The following is a 17,595-nucleotide window of genomic DNA, read 5'->3' on the forward strand; positions in this document are numbered from 1 at the left end:
TATAATATAAAGTTATAAACTTTGAAACGAAAAAAGAGACGAGTACTAGAAATAAAAATGAATATGGGATTGAAATTTATAATTCAACTGATTGACTATCGAACTTTCACATATCACTTTGTTGATAAATTAGATTATACACTTTTATAATTCCCTCACCATTTTGTCCTTCCCTTGTGTAGAATATTTTTTTAAAAAGAAAGGGAAAAAAATTGGTGGTGGAAAGACAGATCAGCAAACGGTAAGTGAAAAGGCCACATAATAGTGAAACCGTGTCCAAACCACATCCATTTCCTTTAAATAACTGCCCAACATACACCTTACAATGACAATCTACCAACGCAAAACTTGAGACAAGGGATTCGAAACTCCGTTTGGTTGCAGTTGCACATTTCTACTGACTGATCATCGTACAAGGTACTCATTTTTCACCATCACTCTTCCTTTTAACTCCCCCAAATTAGTTTGGAACTGAGGTTGTGAGGATTTTAGATAAAAGTGTTAAAGAATTTTCTTTTCTGGTTCTTGAAACAATAGTAATGCAAATGGTAGTGATTAAGCATATAAAAATTAATGATTGAAAAGATAGTTGATAAGGAAAATATTGTTTTCAAGATATACAATTTGAATTATTGTATATTGTGAAAGTTATATATGCTAATATTTTATTAATAGAATGGAGTCAAACATCTTGAGAAGTTAAAGATGACTAAAGTGTTATATAAAATTTGAACAATAAAGTGAATTTGAATTGTTGACAATTTTGAAAGTTATATAGGGAAATGTTATATAGAAAATGTAGAGACTAAGGCATAGTTGTTGTTGTTGTTGTTGTTGTTACATAGGAAAACGTTAACAATGGAATGATTTTAATACCTTGGAACGTCCAAAGTTGGCATATAAATTGGAAGCGAGCAAGAAAGTGTTTTTGTTGGGTTGGAAGGTGGATTGCAGGAGGAGAAGTAAAATCAATTGTGGTTTAGGATTTCAGAAAACTCTTTCACTTGTGGGCATTATGTTGGGGTGGACGGTGTGGGTTGGGGGGGGGGGGGAGGGCAGAGTTATAGTATTACAGAGGCGGATCCAGGATGTAAACTCTATGGTTTCAACCTTTAAAGTTCTTAGTAATAAACTCATTAGTCTTAAAGTTATGGGTTCATCTACAATTTGTTGCAATTTTAGTGAACTTTTGCACATAAATTTATGCTCCAAGTCGAAAGATATGGGTTCAATTGAACGCAAGTTCTAGTTCTAGTTCTAAATCGGTTGGAACCATGTACTCCAGGAATATACTCAAGAAATATGAGCCCTCACACTTGGTGATACTTTATGTACATAATGTTTGCAATTTCAACCCAAACGCAAGGTCTCAAACCGACGGTGTCATCATCAGCTAGCCATTCATCAGAACGATTCTCTCCTGCCTCGACTTCCTTTCCAAAGGTATTACCACTGTTCTGTTTGTTAAGAGTAATATCAAACATATCTTGTTAACTCGTGTTATAGGATGATGTTGTATTCAGCATATTTTAGGATACTATTTAGTTTCAGAAAACAATTATGTACTTCTACACTTATGTATGTAAATTCTTCTCTACATAATGAGATTCTTCTGTGGTTACGTTAATCAAGGAAGCTAGAATTCTGAACTCTAACTTACAAAACATATTTATCCAATGGACGTGTTTTGATATAAAATTGTTCTCCTCGTTTCCACAATTTTGTGTTTCTGATTACATTGTTAAATTGTGTGTGTGTCTGGAGAAATGTTCTATATTTTCCGTGACGTAATGTTGATGTCAATATCTCTTCATAGAACTGTATTTCGCAGGGCAGTCCATTTTCGTCAAAGCAAAGTTCTTTTCAAAGAGGTCAATTTCATGTTAGACGATACCTTGGGCTCAATCGAACTGGTAAAAGAAGAAATAATGCAGGTAAATGACGCTGATTCATCTCATTTAGTTTTTATTGCTTGTTTAAAATTTAGAGGCAGCTGACTGTCTTGTTTCTTTTTCGGCTGAAGTTACTACCACTACTGAAACACTTCCACACTTTAAACAGGAAATACCTGCCTTCAATTTTTGCCTTTTATTTGATTCAGAGTTATCAACTCAGTATTGTTCTGTGAATTCCTAGTATCATCTTTGTAATTTTTGCCTTCAGAATCCAATGAAATTATTGAACTGACTTACATCATTTTTTTGTCTTGATCTATCTTATTAAGGTCTTATTTTTCGCGATGCATCTTCTGAGATTGTTATGTGTTACATTACTCTGTTCGATGGAATTGTGGTATTGCCGTATAATCCTGTTCGATTTACTAATGTACCTAAATTAGTCGTGATATTTTATCCATTTTGTTTGTTGATACTGTAGGTATTGCAGTGTCACCAAGTTGTGTCCTTCCTCTAACCGAGGAAAATGTTGAGAAGGTTCTAGATGAAGTCAGGCCAGGCCTAATGGCAGATGGAGGGAATGTTGTACTACATGAGATCGATGGCCTAGTTGTAGTTCTTAAGCTTCAGGGAGCATGTGGATCTTGTCCAAGTTCCACAATGACACTTAAAATGGGAATTGAAACCCGCCTTCGCGACAAAATCCCTGAAATAATGGAAGTAGAGCAGATTCAGGACTCTGAGACTGGCCTTGAGTTAAATGAGGAAAATATTGAGAAGGTACAAGACACTTGGCCTCTGCAGATTTATTTCCAATAATTTATTGAAATGTGTAATTACTGTTAGCTTGTTCTAAGTAGTATTTAGAACCAAAATAATGCATTATTTCCAATAATGTCAGCTTCTTGGAGAGATTAGACCATATCTGGTAGGAGCAGGTGGTGGAGAACTTGAGCTTGTTCAGATTAATGACTACATTGTTAAGGTTCGACTGAGTGGACCGGCAGCTTCCGTGATGACAGTTCGTGTAGCTCTTACTCAAAAATTAAGAGATGCAATACCAGCTATTGCTGCAGTTCAGTTGATAGAATGAAGGAAATGCTCAGCCATATGACGACGTTTTCCTGCAAGAATTACAGTAACATCATTTTTGGTATAAATGTAGTATTCTTTATCCCTAGACTACATGTTACCCTATTGCATGTAACACAGAGGAGCTTCTAGAAGTTTTCTTGAACTTATAATGTGCCAAGTAATGGAAGACTTCACCTGAACATTCTTCCAAATTGTAAGTAAAATGAACTTAAAAATTACATGATGATTTTCTGGAACTATATGGTGGTCTAGTTCATTTTACTGACTCCTTTTGCATCTAAAGAAGCATGATCTGTACTTAATACACGGCAGCGGAACTACCTATTGTTTCTGCACAAGCTGAAGTAGTAAATAGTTAAACTGTCGATAAGACCAAACTAATCATGATCAATAATAGATGTGAAACTGCCATGTCAATACAAACTCAGAAGTTCATATCTACTGTGTTTATACTGAAAGCACTTGCACACCAGCGAAAAAGTACTGCAGATTACAGTCAGATATCAGTTTCTTAGTAACTTGATATCAAATAAGTACAAATAATTAATTTTGAACAGTGTAAATCAAATGAATTGTGGTAGAATCTTGAACTCGAACCCGTAAAATTCAAATTCTGGATCAGCTACTGGATATCAAGTTTAACCGGAATTTCCTCAACATATACTGTGGAAGTTGATATAGTAGTATAGGATTGGCATATTTCATATTGATGGGAACATTGATTAGCTACGTACAGATGTTATGTATAATATACCCATTTTACTTGGATTCTCATTCAACAATATAATTCTGCAAATTTGACTTTCCATTTTCCTTTTCTAGTCAATTGAAAATATTTACTTCAGTGATTATAATAATAATTTGCAAGAGTCACCGAGACTTTGGGTACTGTAAACGCATTAGGGTTGAGGAGGTTGGGGGCCATGCGTATGATGAGTAGGGGTAGAGCGACCAGACCAGATGAAATTCCGGTTGAATTTTGGAGGAGTGTGGGTAGAGCAGGTTTGGAGTGGTAAACTAGGTTGTTCAATATTATTTTCAGGATGAAGTAGATGCCGGATGAGTGGAGGTGGAGCATGATGGTATCGTTGTACAAGAACAAAGGCGATATCCAGAATTGTAACAACTATAGCGGTATCAAGTTACCAAGTCATACCATGAAAGTTTGGGAGAGGGTGGTGGAAAGGAGGATGAGGAGAATTGTGTCTGTATCTGATAACCAGTTCGGGTTCATGTCAGGTCGTTCAACTACGGAGGCTATCCACCTTATTAGGAGGTTGGTGGAACATTACAGGGATAGGAAGAAGGATATGCACATGGTGTTTATTGACCTGGAGAGAGTGTATGACAAGGTACCTAGGGAGGTTCTTTGGAGATGCCTAGAGGCGAAAGGCGTTCCAGTTGCTTAAATTAGGGCAATTAAAGACATGTATGAGGGAGCTAAGACCCGGATTAGGACAGTGGGAGGCGATTCAGAGCATTTTTCGGTTGTTATGGGACTGCACCAAGGATCTGCGCTTAGCCCATTTTTATTTTCTCTGGTGATGGACGCACTGACACACCATGTTCAAGGGGAGGTGCCATGGTATATGTTATTCGCTGACGACATAGTTCTGATTGATAAGACCCGAGACGGCGTTAACGAGAAGCTGGAGGTTTGGAGACAGGCCCTTGAGTCTAAGGGTTTCAAGTTTAGCAGAACTAAGACAAAATACCTAGAGTGCAAGTTCAGCGCTGAGTCGAGGGAAGTGGGCGTGGACGTGATGCTTGAATCACAAGTCATCCCCAAGAGAAGCAGTTTCTAGTACCTTGGGTCGGTTATACAGGGAGATGGGGAGATTGACGAAGATGTCGTGCACCATATAGGGGTGGGGTGGATGAAGTGGAGGTTAGCATCTGGAGTCCTATGTGACAAGAAGGTGTCACTGAGGCTCAAAGGTAAGTTCTATAGAGCGGTGGTTAGACCAGCCATGTTGTATGGGGCAGAGTGTTGGCCGGTTAAGAACTCGCATATCCAGAGGATGAAAGTAGCAGAAATGAGGATATTGAGGTGGATGTGCGGGCAAACTAGGATGGATAGGATTAGGAATGAAGATATTCAGGAGAAGGTGGGCGTGACCCCGATGGATGACAAGATGCGGGAAGCTAGGCTCAGATGGTTTGGGCACATGCGGAGGAGAAGTCCAAACGCTCCAGTAAAGAGATGTGAGCGGTTGTCTTTGACAAGTATAAGAAGAGGTAGAGGGCGACCCAATAAGTATTTGTTAGGTGTTGTCCTGATTTTCTTATCATATCTAGTTTTCCTATCTCTTGAAGGAAATGGCAACATGTTTACCATAATTGGGTTTTCCTTCTTGTATAAGGAAATTATATATCTCGCATATTTGGCTAGTCCTTTTTCTTGTAGGAAAATATTTGGTCTTCTATATATTAGTCCTCCATTCTCATTCAGCAACATCCACAATGTAGCCATATGGGGTTTGAGAGTCGTGTTTAAGGGGAAAACTTTACGGGACAAGTGTTAGCGTGTCACTTGTGTTTGCCTCTTCGTGAGGTTGTTCTCTCAATATTTTGTACTCTCTTTTATATAGTGGATTTTTCATCTCCGCCGTGGATATAAGTCAGTTGACCGAACCACGTTAAATATTTTTGTCTCTTTTGGTAGATTTCTCTTTTGTTGTCTGATTTATCGTCGTTGAAGGTTTGCTTTACTAGCTTCCGCATGGCACATGATTTTTTATGTCCTAACAAGTGGTATTAGAGCGATGTTCAATATAGGTTCATCTTGGCGGGTTAAGTTTTAGCCGCAACATATTTGGCGATAATCGTGATTTTTGTCTGAGAAATTTGACCGGTGTGCTATGCACGTTGAGACAAACTTTATGGTGGAGATTTGGAGATGCGGCTTGTTCAAGGCTATGTGAAGAAGGTGGATCAAATTTATTTCGTTAGAAAATTCCAGCTAAGGTGAAGAATTGTTAGGTATTGTCCTGATTTTCTTACCATATTTAGTTTTTTTATCTCTTGAAGGAAAAGGCAACACATTTACTATAATTGGGTTTTCCTTCTTGTATAAGAAAATTATAAATCTTCCATATTTGGCTAGTCCTTTTTCTTGTAGGAAAAGGTTTGGTCTTCTATAAATTGAGGATCCTCCCTTCTCATTCAGCAGCATCCACAATGTAGCCATTGGGGTTTTAGAGTCGTGTTTAGGGAGAGAATTTTACGGTACAAGTGTTAGTGTATCACTTGTGTTTGCCTTTTCGTGAGGTTGTTCTATCAATATTTTGTACTCTCTTTTATATAGTGGATTACTCATCTCCGTTGTGGACGTAGATCAGTTGACCGAACCACGTTAAATGTTTGTGTCTCTTTTGGTAGATTTCTCTTTTGTTGTCTGATTTATCATCATTGAAGGTTTGTTTTACTAGCTTCCGCATGACACCTGACTTTTTTCGGTCCTAACAAGTTGTATCAGAGTCAGCTTCAGAACGAGGTTCAAGACAGGTTCATCTTGGCGGGTAGGGGGTAGCGGAGCTCTTTGCTACTCCGCACCGGGTGAGAGGCTAGTCTGACAGGGTTGTGTCCTAGAGTGCTAGTGGTTATTGTTGTGTCCACACTTCTCTTTCACTTTTCATAGTACCGAGCCTTTCTTACGTGTTACTGTTATTGTTTTTCATCTATTTTCTGGTACTTTTGATTATGTTATTATTTCTATGTTTTCTGCTGTTGGTACTGATATATTGTCTTTTTCATCTGCTTAAGCCGAGGGTCTATCGAAAACAGCCTTTCTACCCTTTGGGGTAGGGGTAAGGTCTGCGTACACTCTATCCTCCCTAGACCCTACTTGTGGGATTTTACTGGGTTGTTGTTGTTGTTATTGTTGTTGTTGATTATAATAATATCATGTAGGAGTATCATATAGCTCAAAAGTTACACAGCTGCAACTTAATGTTTTGCCAATGTGAAATTTTCTCCATCATATCATTTAAAAATAAAATTAATCAATCTTCTCACCTAAGAAAGTTAATAAAAATTTCACCTTTTTATCTCTACTCTTAATAATAAAGTCATACTAAGTCATTTAATTTGGACTAGAACCAGAAACTTAAATTTTGAAAATAGTATTACGTAGTTCCAACAGTCACTTAAAAAGATAGCATTCCACATTTTCTTCTTTTCTTTTGTTTTCTCCGTTTTTTTGAAAGCGAAAATAATAAACCTGAGCTGACCATGAACATTGTGATGCACAGCGGCACAAGCCGCGGGGTCATAGTGATAGGCAAACAACTCTTCCTCAACTTATATGATATGTGAATTGTGAGTATATTATACTTATCACTTATCATCAACAAAAAAATTAAATGGATAAATGTTGATCGACTTCTAGGCAGTTTCAGAAATACAAAATAAAACTATTTACATAAGACGCAATGTGGTCTGGTGTTTTCATATACTCGTGTATAGTGGGAGCTTAGTGTGCACATGACTCCTCTTTAATTTACCACTGCACAAAAAAATTATACGGAACGCCTAAAGCAATCAAGAATTTAGAACCATATGAAGAGAGGTGTTAAAAATTATATTGAGCAATACAAAAGGAACATAAAGTAACAACTCAGAGAGATGATGGCCAAGATCAGCTACAAATAGGAATAGAAAGACAAGCAAATTAAGATTCACATTCAGTTGCTTACCGAAGCTAGACTCGTCCTTCAGAATAAAACATATACAAGTATAAGAAGAGAGATATTGACGCGGCTCAATCTAAAACCACATGGCTAATGATTCCAACATTTGTTTAACCACGTTTCTTCAGATTGAGCCGCATCAATTATTGGAAGACTTAGAATAGGACTCCTCCTTCCATTGTATAGTTTGTATAGAACTCTATTCTTTATTACGTAGTCTATTAGATCACGTTTGATAAGCCTCCGCAGCATTGTATATATACAGTCTTGTTTGTTAATAAAATTAGTGAAGCAAGCAGCTTCTTCTCATAAACTCTATCACTAGTTTTCACATGGTATCAGAGCCCAGGTTCAGCAAAACGAGTATGGAGATGGCGGAGTGATGGTGCAGGGCGGCGCACACACAAGAAGAAGCTAGTTGCGGGCTTCGGTTTCCATAATACTCTAACAATGTTGGTGGCACACAATGAATCTCGAAAAATTGACCCGTGAATCGTGGTACTGGGCCACGTGGAACTTAGTTCGAGGGGAAGATTGTTGGGTGTGCGAACAAAATTCCACATTGGTAGCTGAAAAAATTGGGAGCCTGCATATAAGGTGTAGGGATCTCTTAATGGTGTGAGGCCTTTTGGGGAAAACCGTGCGTGCTTGACCCAAAGCGGACAATATCACACCATGTTAAGAGTATTTTTGGGTTGTTTTAGTCCAACAATTGGTATTAGAGCAATAGGCGAACAATCCGACAGAAGAAATCAATTAAAATCAGCAATGGGCACAAAGGTGCAAGACGTCAAATTGGTGGACTACAATTCTTCATTCCATCTTTATGCCTCGGACAACCTCGGGATGCTGCTCACTTCATGTCTGCTTGATGGGACAAACTATGCGACATGGTCCAGACCCATGAAGAACGTTTTGAGATCCAAGAACAAGTTGGGTTTCGTGAATGGCGTAATTAAAAAACCTAGCAATGAAAAACCAGAAGCAAACTTGTGGGAAACATGTAATTCCATGATTATACTATGGATATTCAATTCCCTTGACAAAACTTTGCATAGCATCATAGCCTACGCCGAGACTGCAAGGGAAGTTTGGATAGATTTGGAGGAGCGTTTTGCTCAAGGCAGGGCTCCAAGGATTTACCAGATTAGAAGGGACATCAGTCTTCTCATCCAAGACGGACAAACTGTGTTGACATACTACACAAAATTAAAGGCGTTATGGGATGAATTAAATGATCTTGACCCTTTACCAGAATGTAATTGTGTGGCCAGATAAGAGCATCAATAGAGGCAAGAGGAAGAGAGGGTTTATCAATTCCTTATGGGTCTTGATTCAGGACTCTATGATGGCGTGAAATCTCAAATATTGAATGCTGAACCCATAGTAAATCTAAGGAAAGCATATGTTATGGTGGTCAGGGAGGAAGGACAACGAAATATTGGGTTGCAAAGAGAAGCAAAACAAGAAGGTTCAGCCTTCCATATTACTGGGAACATGATTATGCAATCTGGAAAGAGAGCAATGAAGGAAACGCATCTCAGATGCACTCACTGCCAGAAGGTTGGCCATGAGAAGAGTCAGTGCTTTGAGATTGTTGGTTACCCTCCCAACTGGAACACGAGGAGATCTGCAGCAAAAGGCAACTACAAGGGGCGTCCAAATTCAGGGGAGCTACTGGACGTGCATTACATGTCACAGCTGTTCAAGAACAAACAACAGGTCAATTGGGTTTGACGATGGAACAAGTCAACATCTGATAGTGGAGCATCCCATCACATAAATACACATAAATCAATTCTCAAGAATATCTATGTGTTACATAAGCCAATAGAAATCATAATGGCCGATAGGGGAAGGCTGAAAGCACTAGAGGCAGGAAGTGCAAAGATATCAAACACCTTGACCCTTCGCCATGTCCTATACATTCCTGCTTTTGCTTGTAATTTAATATCAGTCCACAAATTAACAAGGGACAATGCTTGCTCAATATTATTTGATTCTGTTAGTTGTATAATGCAGGACCATTCACTGAAGAGGCAGATTGGACTGGGTAAAATCACTGATGGGGTCTACTGTTTAGAAGGCATGGCACCAAGTTGGAGTCTAGCTGTTGTTCGAAGCGAAGATGAAGGTCTTTGGCATGCAAGATTAGGACATCCTTCATATGCAAGCATGGTTAAATTATCTAGTTTAGTTAATGTCGAGTTTAGCAAAAACTCTAGTTTGTCTTGCGATGTTTGTTATAGAGCAAAACATACAAGGACACCATTTGATGATAGTAATAATAAAGAGACCAGACCATTTGCTTTGATTCATTGTGACATATGGGGGAGATATAAAACTCCTTCTTTGCTGGGAGCACATTATTTTCTCAAAATTGTCGATGATTATAGTCGAGGGGTATGGGTTTATCTTCTTAAAGAAAATAGTGAAACATGTAATTTGATAAAGAGGTTTTGTGCAATGGTTGAAAACCAATTCGGTCTAAGAGTGCAAAAAGTCAAAAGCGACAATGGCATGGAGTTTGTAGGAACATCCTTGCAGGCATTCTATAGAGAAAAGGGAATAATTAGTTAAATGTCTCGTGTAGGAACACCCCAACAAAACTGGAGAGTTGAGAGAAAACATCGACATATTTTAAATGTAGCAAGAGCATTACGAATTCAAGCAAATCTGCCACTATACTTTTGGGGAGATTGTGTGCTTACAGCAGCACATCTAATCAATAGAACTCTTACGAAGGCAAATGAGGGTAAAACTGTTGAGTGGCAGAACTCCCACATCGGTGAAGTATCAATTTTGGTTGGTACTTCACCCTATAAAAGAAGGCCAAATGTTTAGGATTTAAACACACCTCTCATTTGTCTTCTTATCTTCTTAAGACACTTGTATCTTTTCTCTTTAGTATTATTTCACTTGTATTTTTGGAGTGGAATAAAATATTGGTTGTATCCGAGGAAGTAGGCAAAATTGGCCGAACCTCGTAAATTCTGGTGTCCTTTTATTGTTGCTTTATTGTCTTATTTATTATTTGGTGGCTGTCATAAATTTTGGTATAGTAGTTGTGACTCATTCACACTATATACATTTGGCTTCCGCAACAAAAACACCATATGAATTACTCTTCAATAAAACACCCGGGTACAATCATTTGAGAACTCTAGGATGTCTATGTTATGCTAGACCAAGTCATAGGAAAAAAGACAAGTTTGGGGAAAGGGCCTTAAGATGCATCTTCATAGGGTATCCTCAAGGACAAAAGGGTTGGAAAGTGTATGATGTCGCGCAAAGGACTTCCTTTGTTTCACGAGATGTGGTGTTTGAAGAGAAAGTATTTCCTTATGTCACTCAACAATTGACAATCAGTGAGCCTAAAGAAGTAACAAAAGCTTTCAAGCATACTGATGTCTTATTCAATGATGAGGAAGACACGAGAAAGGATGAAGAAAGAATAATAAATGAAGGGAAATGAGCAGCCTGTTAACCAAACTGAAGATGATCGAGTGATTGAAGAACCAAATACACTAGAGCAAGGTAACAATCTGGAGCAATCTGATATTGAAGTAGCTAACACAAGGCCGGCTCAAACCAAGAAACAATCTGAATATCTCAAAGATTATGTGTGTCATGCTACTTCTAAACAAGCCTCAAAGGTGGATGCTCACCAAACAACCTCTTCAGGTAATGGCTATCCCTTATCAAAATACTTATCCTATGACAATTTTTCTTCCTCTCACTATGCCTTTCAAGCAGCCATCACTGGACATGATGAGCCCAAAACATATCTTCAGGCAATAAAAGACCAGCGTTGGAGGGAGGCGATGGCAAAAGAGATCTCAGCTCTCGAAAGCAACAACACATGGGATCTCAAAACACTCCCTCCAGGAAAGAAAGTTGTAGGTAGAAAATGGGTATTCAAGATTAAATATCAAGCAGATGGAACATTTGAATGCTACAAAGCGAGGCTAGTTGCAAAAGGATTCACTCATGTAGAAGGAGAAGATTACAATGAGACTTTTGCACCTGTAGCAAAAATGGATACAGTACGCTGCTTACTTGCAATTGCAGTGGCTAAAGGCCGGTTTATTAGTCAACTAGATGTGCATAACGCATTCCTATATGGAGACTTGGACGAGGAAGTGTATGATAATTTAGGTAACGCACTCCTATATGGAGACTTAGACGAGGAAGTGTATGATAATTTAGGATTTTAATATGTTTTATGCCCCTACTTGTCTATGCTTTGATCATATATTGTTACAAAATAGTCCTAAAAGGCTTACAAGTTATGCTTGATTGCAGATTTTATCGACAAAGTGACGAAATGTCAAAGATTGGCTAAAAAGGAGTGAAACCTGCTCAAGTATCAAAGATTGGCTAAAAAGGAGTGAAACCTGCTCAAGTATCAAAGATCAAGGAATCTAAGAAAAGAAGGCCTAGTGCGGACCGCGCAAAATGGAATACGGCCGCACTAGGTGGTTCAGAGAGTTGGTGATTCAGGCTAGAGGAAGCGTGGCCGCGGTACACATCTCGCGGTCCGCGGTGAAGGCGCCGCAGCCGCACTACTCTTTTGTGCGATCCGCGATCATGTGATTCAGAGAGATAAAGTTTTCAAAGCCAAAGCCATATGGTCTGCGGTCGTGAGTGCGCGGACTGCACTAGCTCCCTCCGCGGCCGCGATCCGCAGAGTCCAAGTTCAGAGAAGCAAAAGTGAATCCAGTGCGGCCGCGGTCCATTTAATGCAGCCCGCACTGACCCCGCTGGGGTATTTTTGTCCAGTATTTCCAGCCTAGTATAAATAGAATATTTTACCATTTTTTAGGTTATCAGATATATCAGTTGAGAGCTGCGCTCGTGAGACCGACTTTTGTAGCCATTTTTGGCACTTTTGCTTTACATTTACAACAGATTCTTGTAGATTAATTTTAGCAATTAATTAATATGCTTAGTTCTTCATCTATTTCTTCAATTTCTTTATCTAGCATGAGTAGCTAAACCCATTAGCTAGGATTGTGGCTCAACCCTAGTGTGAGTAATTGATGGGTGTTGCCATCTAGTGTGAGATTGACTATGGGTGTTTGCTATTTGGGTTGGTTTTATGTTTTAATCAAGAATTGGTGATTGCAAACACTGATTCAAGCCTTGTGTGCTTAATCTTTCTTGATAAAGAGAATCTATGACCCCAAAATTAACCCAACAAGGAATTGGAATGGACTCATGAGAAATGATAGTCCCAATTAACGGGTTAAACCTCGAGAGAGTAATTACACTACTTGAATCCTAGTTGCTTGGTATAATTTGTCTACCCATTTGGTCTCGAGAGAGTCAATTGGGCAAAATCACTTTCTCTACCGAGAGGTGTGAGAGTGGGTAAAATTGTACAACGGCTATAGTATAAGCCCCAATTATGTCAATCGAACCTTAGTAACATCTACCCGCCAATTAGCCACCTAGGTGGTGTCACGACCCTAGTGCCCTTCTTCCCATTAGATACAACTTAGCACTATTCTCGTAGCATAATTTAGAGTTACTCAATAGTTTTATAAAATTAGTTATAATTCGAAAACTCAAAAATGTTTGAAGTGACATTAGGAGTACAAACACATCTCTAGGATAGACAGACAATCCAGCTCTACTTCTAGCTCCCTGAGGAAATCGATCGTGACGCTCATATTGGGTAAAAGCTATTGCGACCCGCTCTTCCTACCTTAGTGTAGCGTCGAGTTGGCTGTGATCACTTTTTGGCGCCGTTGCCGGGGAGCTTACGGTGTTAACTATCTGTTTATTTAGTTTTGTGTTTTGCTTCTCTTTCCTTCTTGTTTACTAATTTTGTTTGCGTTGATCAATCAAGTACAAATGGCTCTTAATGCAAATGACCATCTCGGCAATGTGATAGCGGGGGAGGAGGTAGAGGATCTAGAACAAGATGCGGTCTTACCTCAAGTTCCACGGAGAGGCCGAAATGCCAATGTAAATGCAAATGAGAACAACAATATTTCAGACCCTCCTCCGGCACCACTGAGAGTGGCTCCCAGATTTTTACCAAATCAAGGATACGCCAGTGCTATTGTTCCTCCCTGAATCCGGGCGGGGAACTTTCAAATCACAAATGTTATGTTGACCTTGCTAGAGCAAAGAGGATATTTCACGGGCGCCTCCGATAAAAATGCCTACAAGCACTTGAAGGGGTTCGTGGATACATGTTGGGGTAGCAAGCAGACAAACGTGTCTGAGGATGCGTTGAGATTGAGGCTTTTCCCGTTCTCTCTTCGGGGTAAAGCATTGGATTGGTTAGAAAGGCTCCCCAATCATTCTATTACAACACGGGATGAATTGGTGGACAAATTTATTGCCAAGTTCTTTTCTCCAAGTCATATGGCAGCTCTTCGGGATGAAATTCTAGCTTTTAATCAAGAGCCAACGGAACCTTTGTATGAGATATGGTAAAGATATAGAACAATGGTGAAAGAGTGCCCTAATAACGACATGACCGAGGCTATGATTCAACAAACCTTTTATCGGGGCATCAACACCACGAATCAATGCATTGTGAACCAATTGGCCGAAGGGAACTTTATGAAACTTTCTTACCAAGAAGCATGTGATGTACTTGATGAAATGGCCGACACCTCTTCGGCATGGTAAAGTCGAGCAAATGTGCCCCAAGGTGACCCCACGATAATCCATTTGCACAAGGAATTGCACGATCATGGCCAAGCCATCACCGAGCTTATAACAACTATGAATCAATTGGCAAAGGCGCAATTGCAACAAGTCCAAAACCCACGCCAAGTTAATGTAATGGAAGGTGTTTCTATGTTGAAAAGGAGACAAAGAGGACAACAACCTCAAGGTAATTGTGAACAATATGAAAACAACAATGATGATGGTGGTTATTCAAATAAGTGCTATGATGATCAAAGCGAAGAGGTCCAATATGTCAATAACTACCAAGGGAATAGAGGCGACTCTTCGACTCAACAATGGCGTCCTCAAGGAAATTGGGGAAATCAACAACAAGGCGGAGGTAATTGGAATAACAACAACCAAAACAACAATTGGGGTAATCAAAGCAACTAACGAAATTGGAATGGTAATAACAATAATTGGGGCAACAACAACAATCAAGTTGGTTGGAACAATAGCGGGAACCAAGGCAACCGGGGGCAAGGCTTTCAAAGGCCCCCATGTACCAACAACCGAACAATCCACCCCCCTTTCCTTCTCAAGGTCCGAGTTCTTTCGGAAGTGATATGGGGAGAATTGAAAGCATGTTCGAGCAAATGATGAAAAGGAACCAAGATTCTGAGGCCCAATTAGCGTCTCATAACACATCTATCCGGAACTTGGAGGTGCAATTAGGCCAAATCTCTCAAGCATTGAATACTCGTCCCAAGGGTGCTCTACCAAGTGATACGGTGGTGAACCCGAAGGGTGGGAATAATAATCATGTGATGGCAGTTACAACAAGAAGTGGGAGAGGCGGTGATGTGAATGCCTCAATACAAAAGCAAGTTATGGATGAAGATGTTGAGTTGCGGGATGATGATGTACCTTTGATTGTTGATGATGTGGTTAATCAAAATGTGAACAATGATGTGCGGATTGATATTGATGATGAAGCCGAGGTAGAGACTCAAGATGTCGTGAACCCGTCTAGGGAATACGTGATTGACATGTCCGAGCCGGTTGTACTAAAGGCCAAGGCACCTTTGCCTAGGCCACCTCCACCTTATCCTCAATGGTTAGCAAAGAAAAAGAGTGACAATCAATTCAAAATTCATTGACATGATGAAGAGTCTCACAATCAATGTGCCTTTGGTAGAGGCACTTGAGCAAATATCGGGGTACGCTAAGTTCATGAAAGATTTGGTAACAAAGAAAAGGTCAATGGAGTGCGAAACAATTAAAATGACTCATCAAGTGAGTGTCATAGTGCATTCAATGGCACCCAAGCTTGAGGACCCCAGAGCTTTTACTATCCCTTGTACTATCGGAAGTGCGGATTTTGCCAAGGCCCTTTGTGACTTGGGAGCTAGCATAAATTTGATGCCTCGGTCTTCAAGACTTTAGGAATTGGACAACCTCAACCTACCTCAATGAGACTTCAAATGGCGGATCGATCGATGATGCGACCGTTAGGCATTATTGATGATGTGCTTGTCCGGGTGGATAAGTTTATATTGTCGGCCGACTTTGTCATATTGGATTGTGAGGTGGACTTTGAAGTGCCGATTATTCTTGGTAGGCCTTTCCTAGCTACGGGGAAGGGATTGGTTGATGTTGAAGCGGGTGAGTTGACTTTTTGAGTGGGGGATGAGAAGGTGGTATTCCATGTTTGTAAATCAATGAGACAACCCAACAATACAGAAGTGTGTTCATTTGTGGACATTGTCACAGCTGTGATAGTGGATGACACAAGTTCCATGATCCATGTTGAAGATCCCCTTGAGGTCGTTCTTCTTAATATGGATGTCAATGATGATGCTAGTAGAGTGGAGTGCGTGAATGCATTGCATGGTATGGGTTCATATTCTTATGAGCCTAGGAGGCTATCTTTAGATCTTGAAAACTGCAAAACTCCACCAACAAAGCTATCGATTAAGGAGCCACCGGTGTTTGAGTTGAAGCCACTTCCTCCACACCTCAGGTATGAATTCTTGGGTTCAAATTCTACTTTACCTGTTATTCTTTCTTCTTGCCTTACTAACATGCAGGTTGAAGCCACCTTGGCGGTTCTTCAAAAGCGAAAAAGGGCAATCGGATGGACATTAGCTGATATTCGGGGAATAAGTCCCGCATTTTGCATGCACAAAATCATCTTGGAGGAGGATGCAAAGCCTTCCTTGGAGCATCAAAGAAGATTAAATGAGGCGATGCAAGAGGTGGTGAAGAAAGAGGTTATCAAGTGGCTAGATGCTGGGGTGGTTTATCCTATTTCTGACAGTTCGTGGACTTCTCCGGTGCAGTGTGTGCCGAAGAAGGGTGGTATGACCATGGTGACCAATGATAACAATGAGCTCATTCCCACTAGAACGGTCACCGGGTGGAGAGTTTGTATGGATTACCGAAAGCTGAACAAGGTGACTAGAAAATATCACTTCCCATTGCCATTCCTTGACCAAATGCTTGATCATCTTGTGGGCCGGGCTTTCTATTGCTTTCTGGATGGTTACTCGGGGTACAATCAAATTCTAATTGCCCCGGAGGATCAAGAGAAGACCACCTTTACATGTCCTTATGGCACATTTGCTTTCTCTAGAATGCCATTTGGATTGTGTAACGCTCCGGCGACCTTCCAATGTTGCATGATGGCTATTTTCACCGACATGGTGGAGGATATCTTAGAGGTCTTCATGGATGATTTCAGCGTGGTTGAGGATTCTTTTAAGGAGTGCTTGGTAAACGTGGATAGAGTGTTGGCCCGATGTGAAGACACCAACCTTGTTCTCAATTGGGAAAAGTGCCATTTTATGGTAGAAGAAGGTATAGTGTTGGGTCACAAGATCTCGAAGCGAGGAATTGAAGTTGATAAGGCCAAGATTGAGGTTATTTCGAGGCTTCCCCCCCACTTCTGTCAAACGGGTGAGGAGTTTCCTTGGGCACGCGGGATTCTACCGAAGGTTCATAAAGGATTTTTCTAAAGTGGTACATCCATTGTGCAAGTTGCTAGAGAAAGATGCAAAGTTCTTGTTCGATGAGAGTTGTATGCAAGCATTCAAGCTTCTCAAGCTCAAGTTGACTTCTACCCCTATCATTACTGCACCAAATTGGAGATTGCCTTTTAAGCTCATGTGTTATGCTAGTGACATTGCGGTTGGGGCTGTTCTGGGCCAAAGAATCAACAAGATGTTTCATCCGGTGTACTACGCAAGCAAAACCATAAATGAGGCTCAAAGAAATTATACAGT

At 40.0% G+C, this 17,595-nt stretch overlaps 2 protein-coding genes across 3 annotated transcripts; both read left to right on the forward strand.

Annotated features, from left to right (window-relative positions):
* Positions 1 to 278: 278 nt before the first annotated feature.
* On the forward strand, positions 279 to 3,255 carry LOC107794202 (nifU-like protein 3, chloroplastic). Of its 2 annotated transcripts, none has more exons than XM_016616675.2 (5): positions 279 to 417; positions 1,286 to 1,443; positions 1,832 to 1,934; positions 2,377 to 2,675; positions 2,797 to 3,255. In XM_016616675.2, exons 2-5 carry the CDS (start codon positions 1,330 to 1,332, stop codon positions 2,986 to 2,988), a joined length of 708 nt encoding a protein of 235 aa, XP_016472161.2. In that variant the 5' UTR covers positions 279 to 417; positions 1,286 to 1,329; the 3' UTR covers positions 2,989 to 3,255. The 2 variants fall into 2 exon arrangements, with proteins under 2 accessions (XP_016472161.2, XP_016472160.2); XM_016616674.2 differs by having other exon boundaries at positions 285 to 417; positions 1,817 to 1,934.
* Positions 3,256 to 8,449: 5,194 nt separating this feature from the next.
* On the forward strand, positions 8,450 to 8,959 carry LOC107794200 (uncharacterized). The gene has a single exon (XM_016616672.1). The coding sequence runs from the start codon at positions 8,450 to 8,452 to the stop codon at positions 8,957 to 8,959; it is 510 nt and encodes a 169-aa protein (XP_016472158.1).
* The last annotated feature ends 8,636 nt before the right edge of the window (positions 8,960 to 17,595 follow it).

This window comes from Nicotiana tabacum, chromosome 11 (assembly GCF_000715075.1).
Source record: "Nicotiana tabacum cultivar K326 chromosome 11, ASM71507v2, whole genome shotgun sequence".
NCBI classification, from domain to species: Eukaryota; Viridiplantae; Streptophyta; class Magnoliopsida; order Solanales; family Solanaceae; genus Nicotiana; species Nicotiana tabacum.

Bases quoted from the DNA above. Each gene is read 5' to 3' on its own strand.
- LOC107794202 (XM_016616674.2), top strand. From the start codon at position 1,330: ATGTACATAATGTTTGCAATTTCAACCCAAACGCAAGGTCTCAAACCG. The intron at 1,935-2,376 runs GTAAATGACGCT...TTGATACTGTAG, and splicing joins TAAAAGAAGAAATAATGCAG to GTATTGCAGTGTCACCAAGT. The intron at 2,676-2,796 runs GTACAAGACACT...CAATAATGTCAG, and splicing joins ATGAGGAAAATATTGAGAAG to CTTCTTGGAGAGATTAGACC.
- LOC107794200 (XM_016616672.1), top strand. From the start codon at position 8,450: ATGGGCACAAAGGTGCAAGACGTCAAATTGGTGGACTACAATTCTTCA.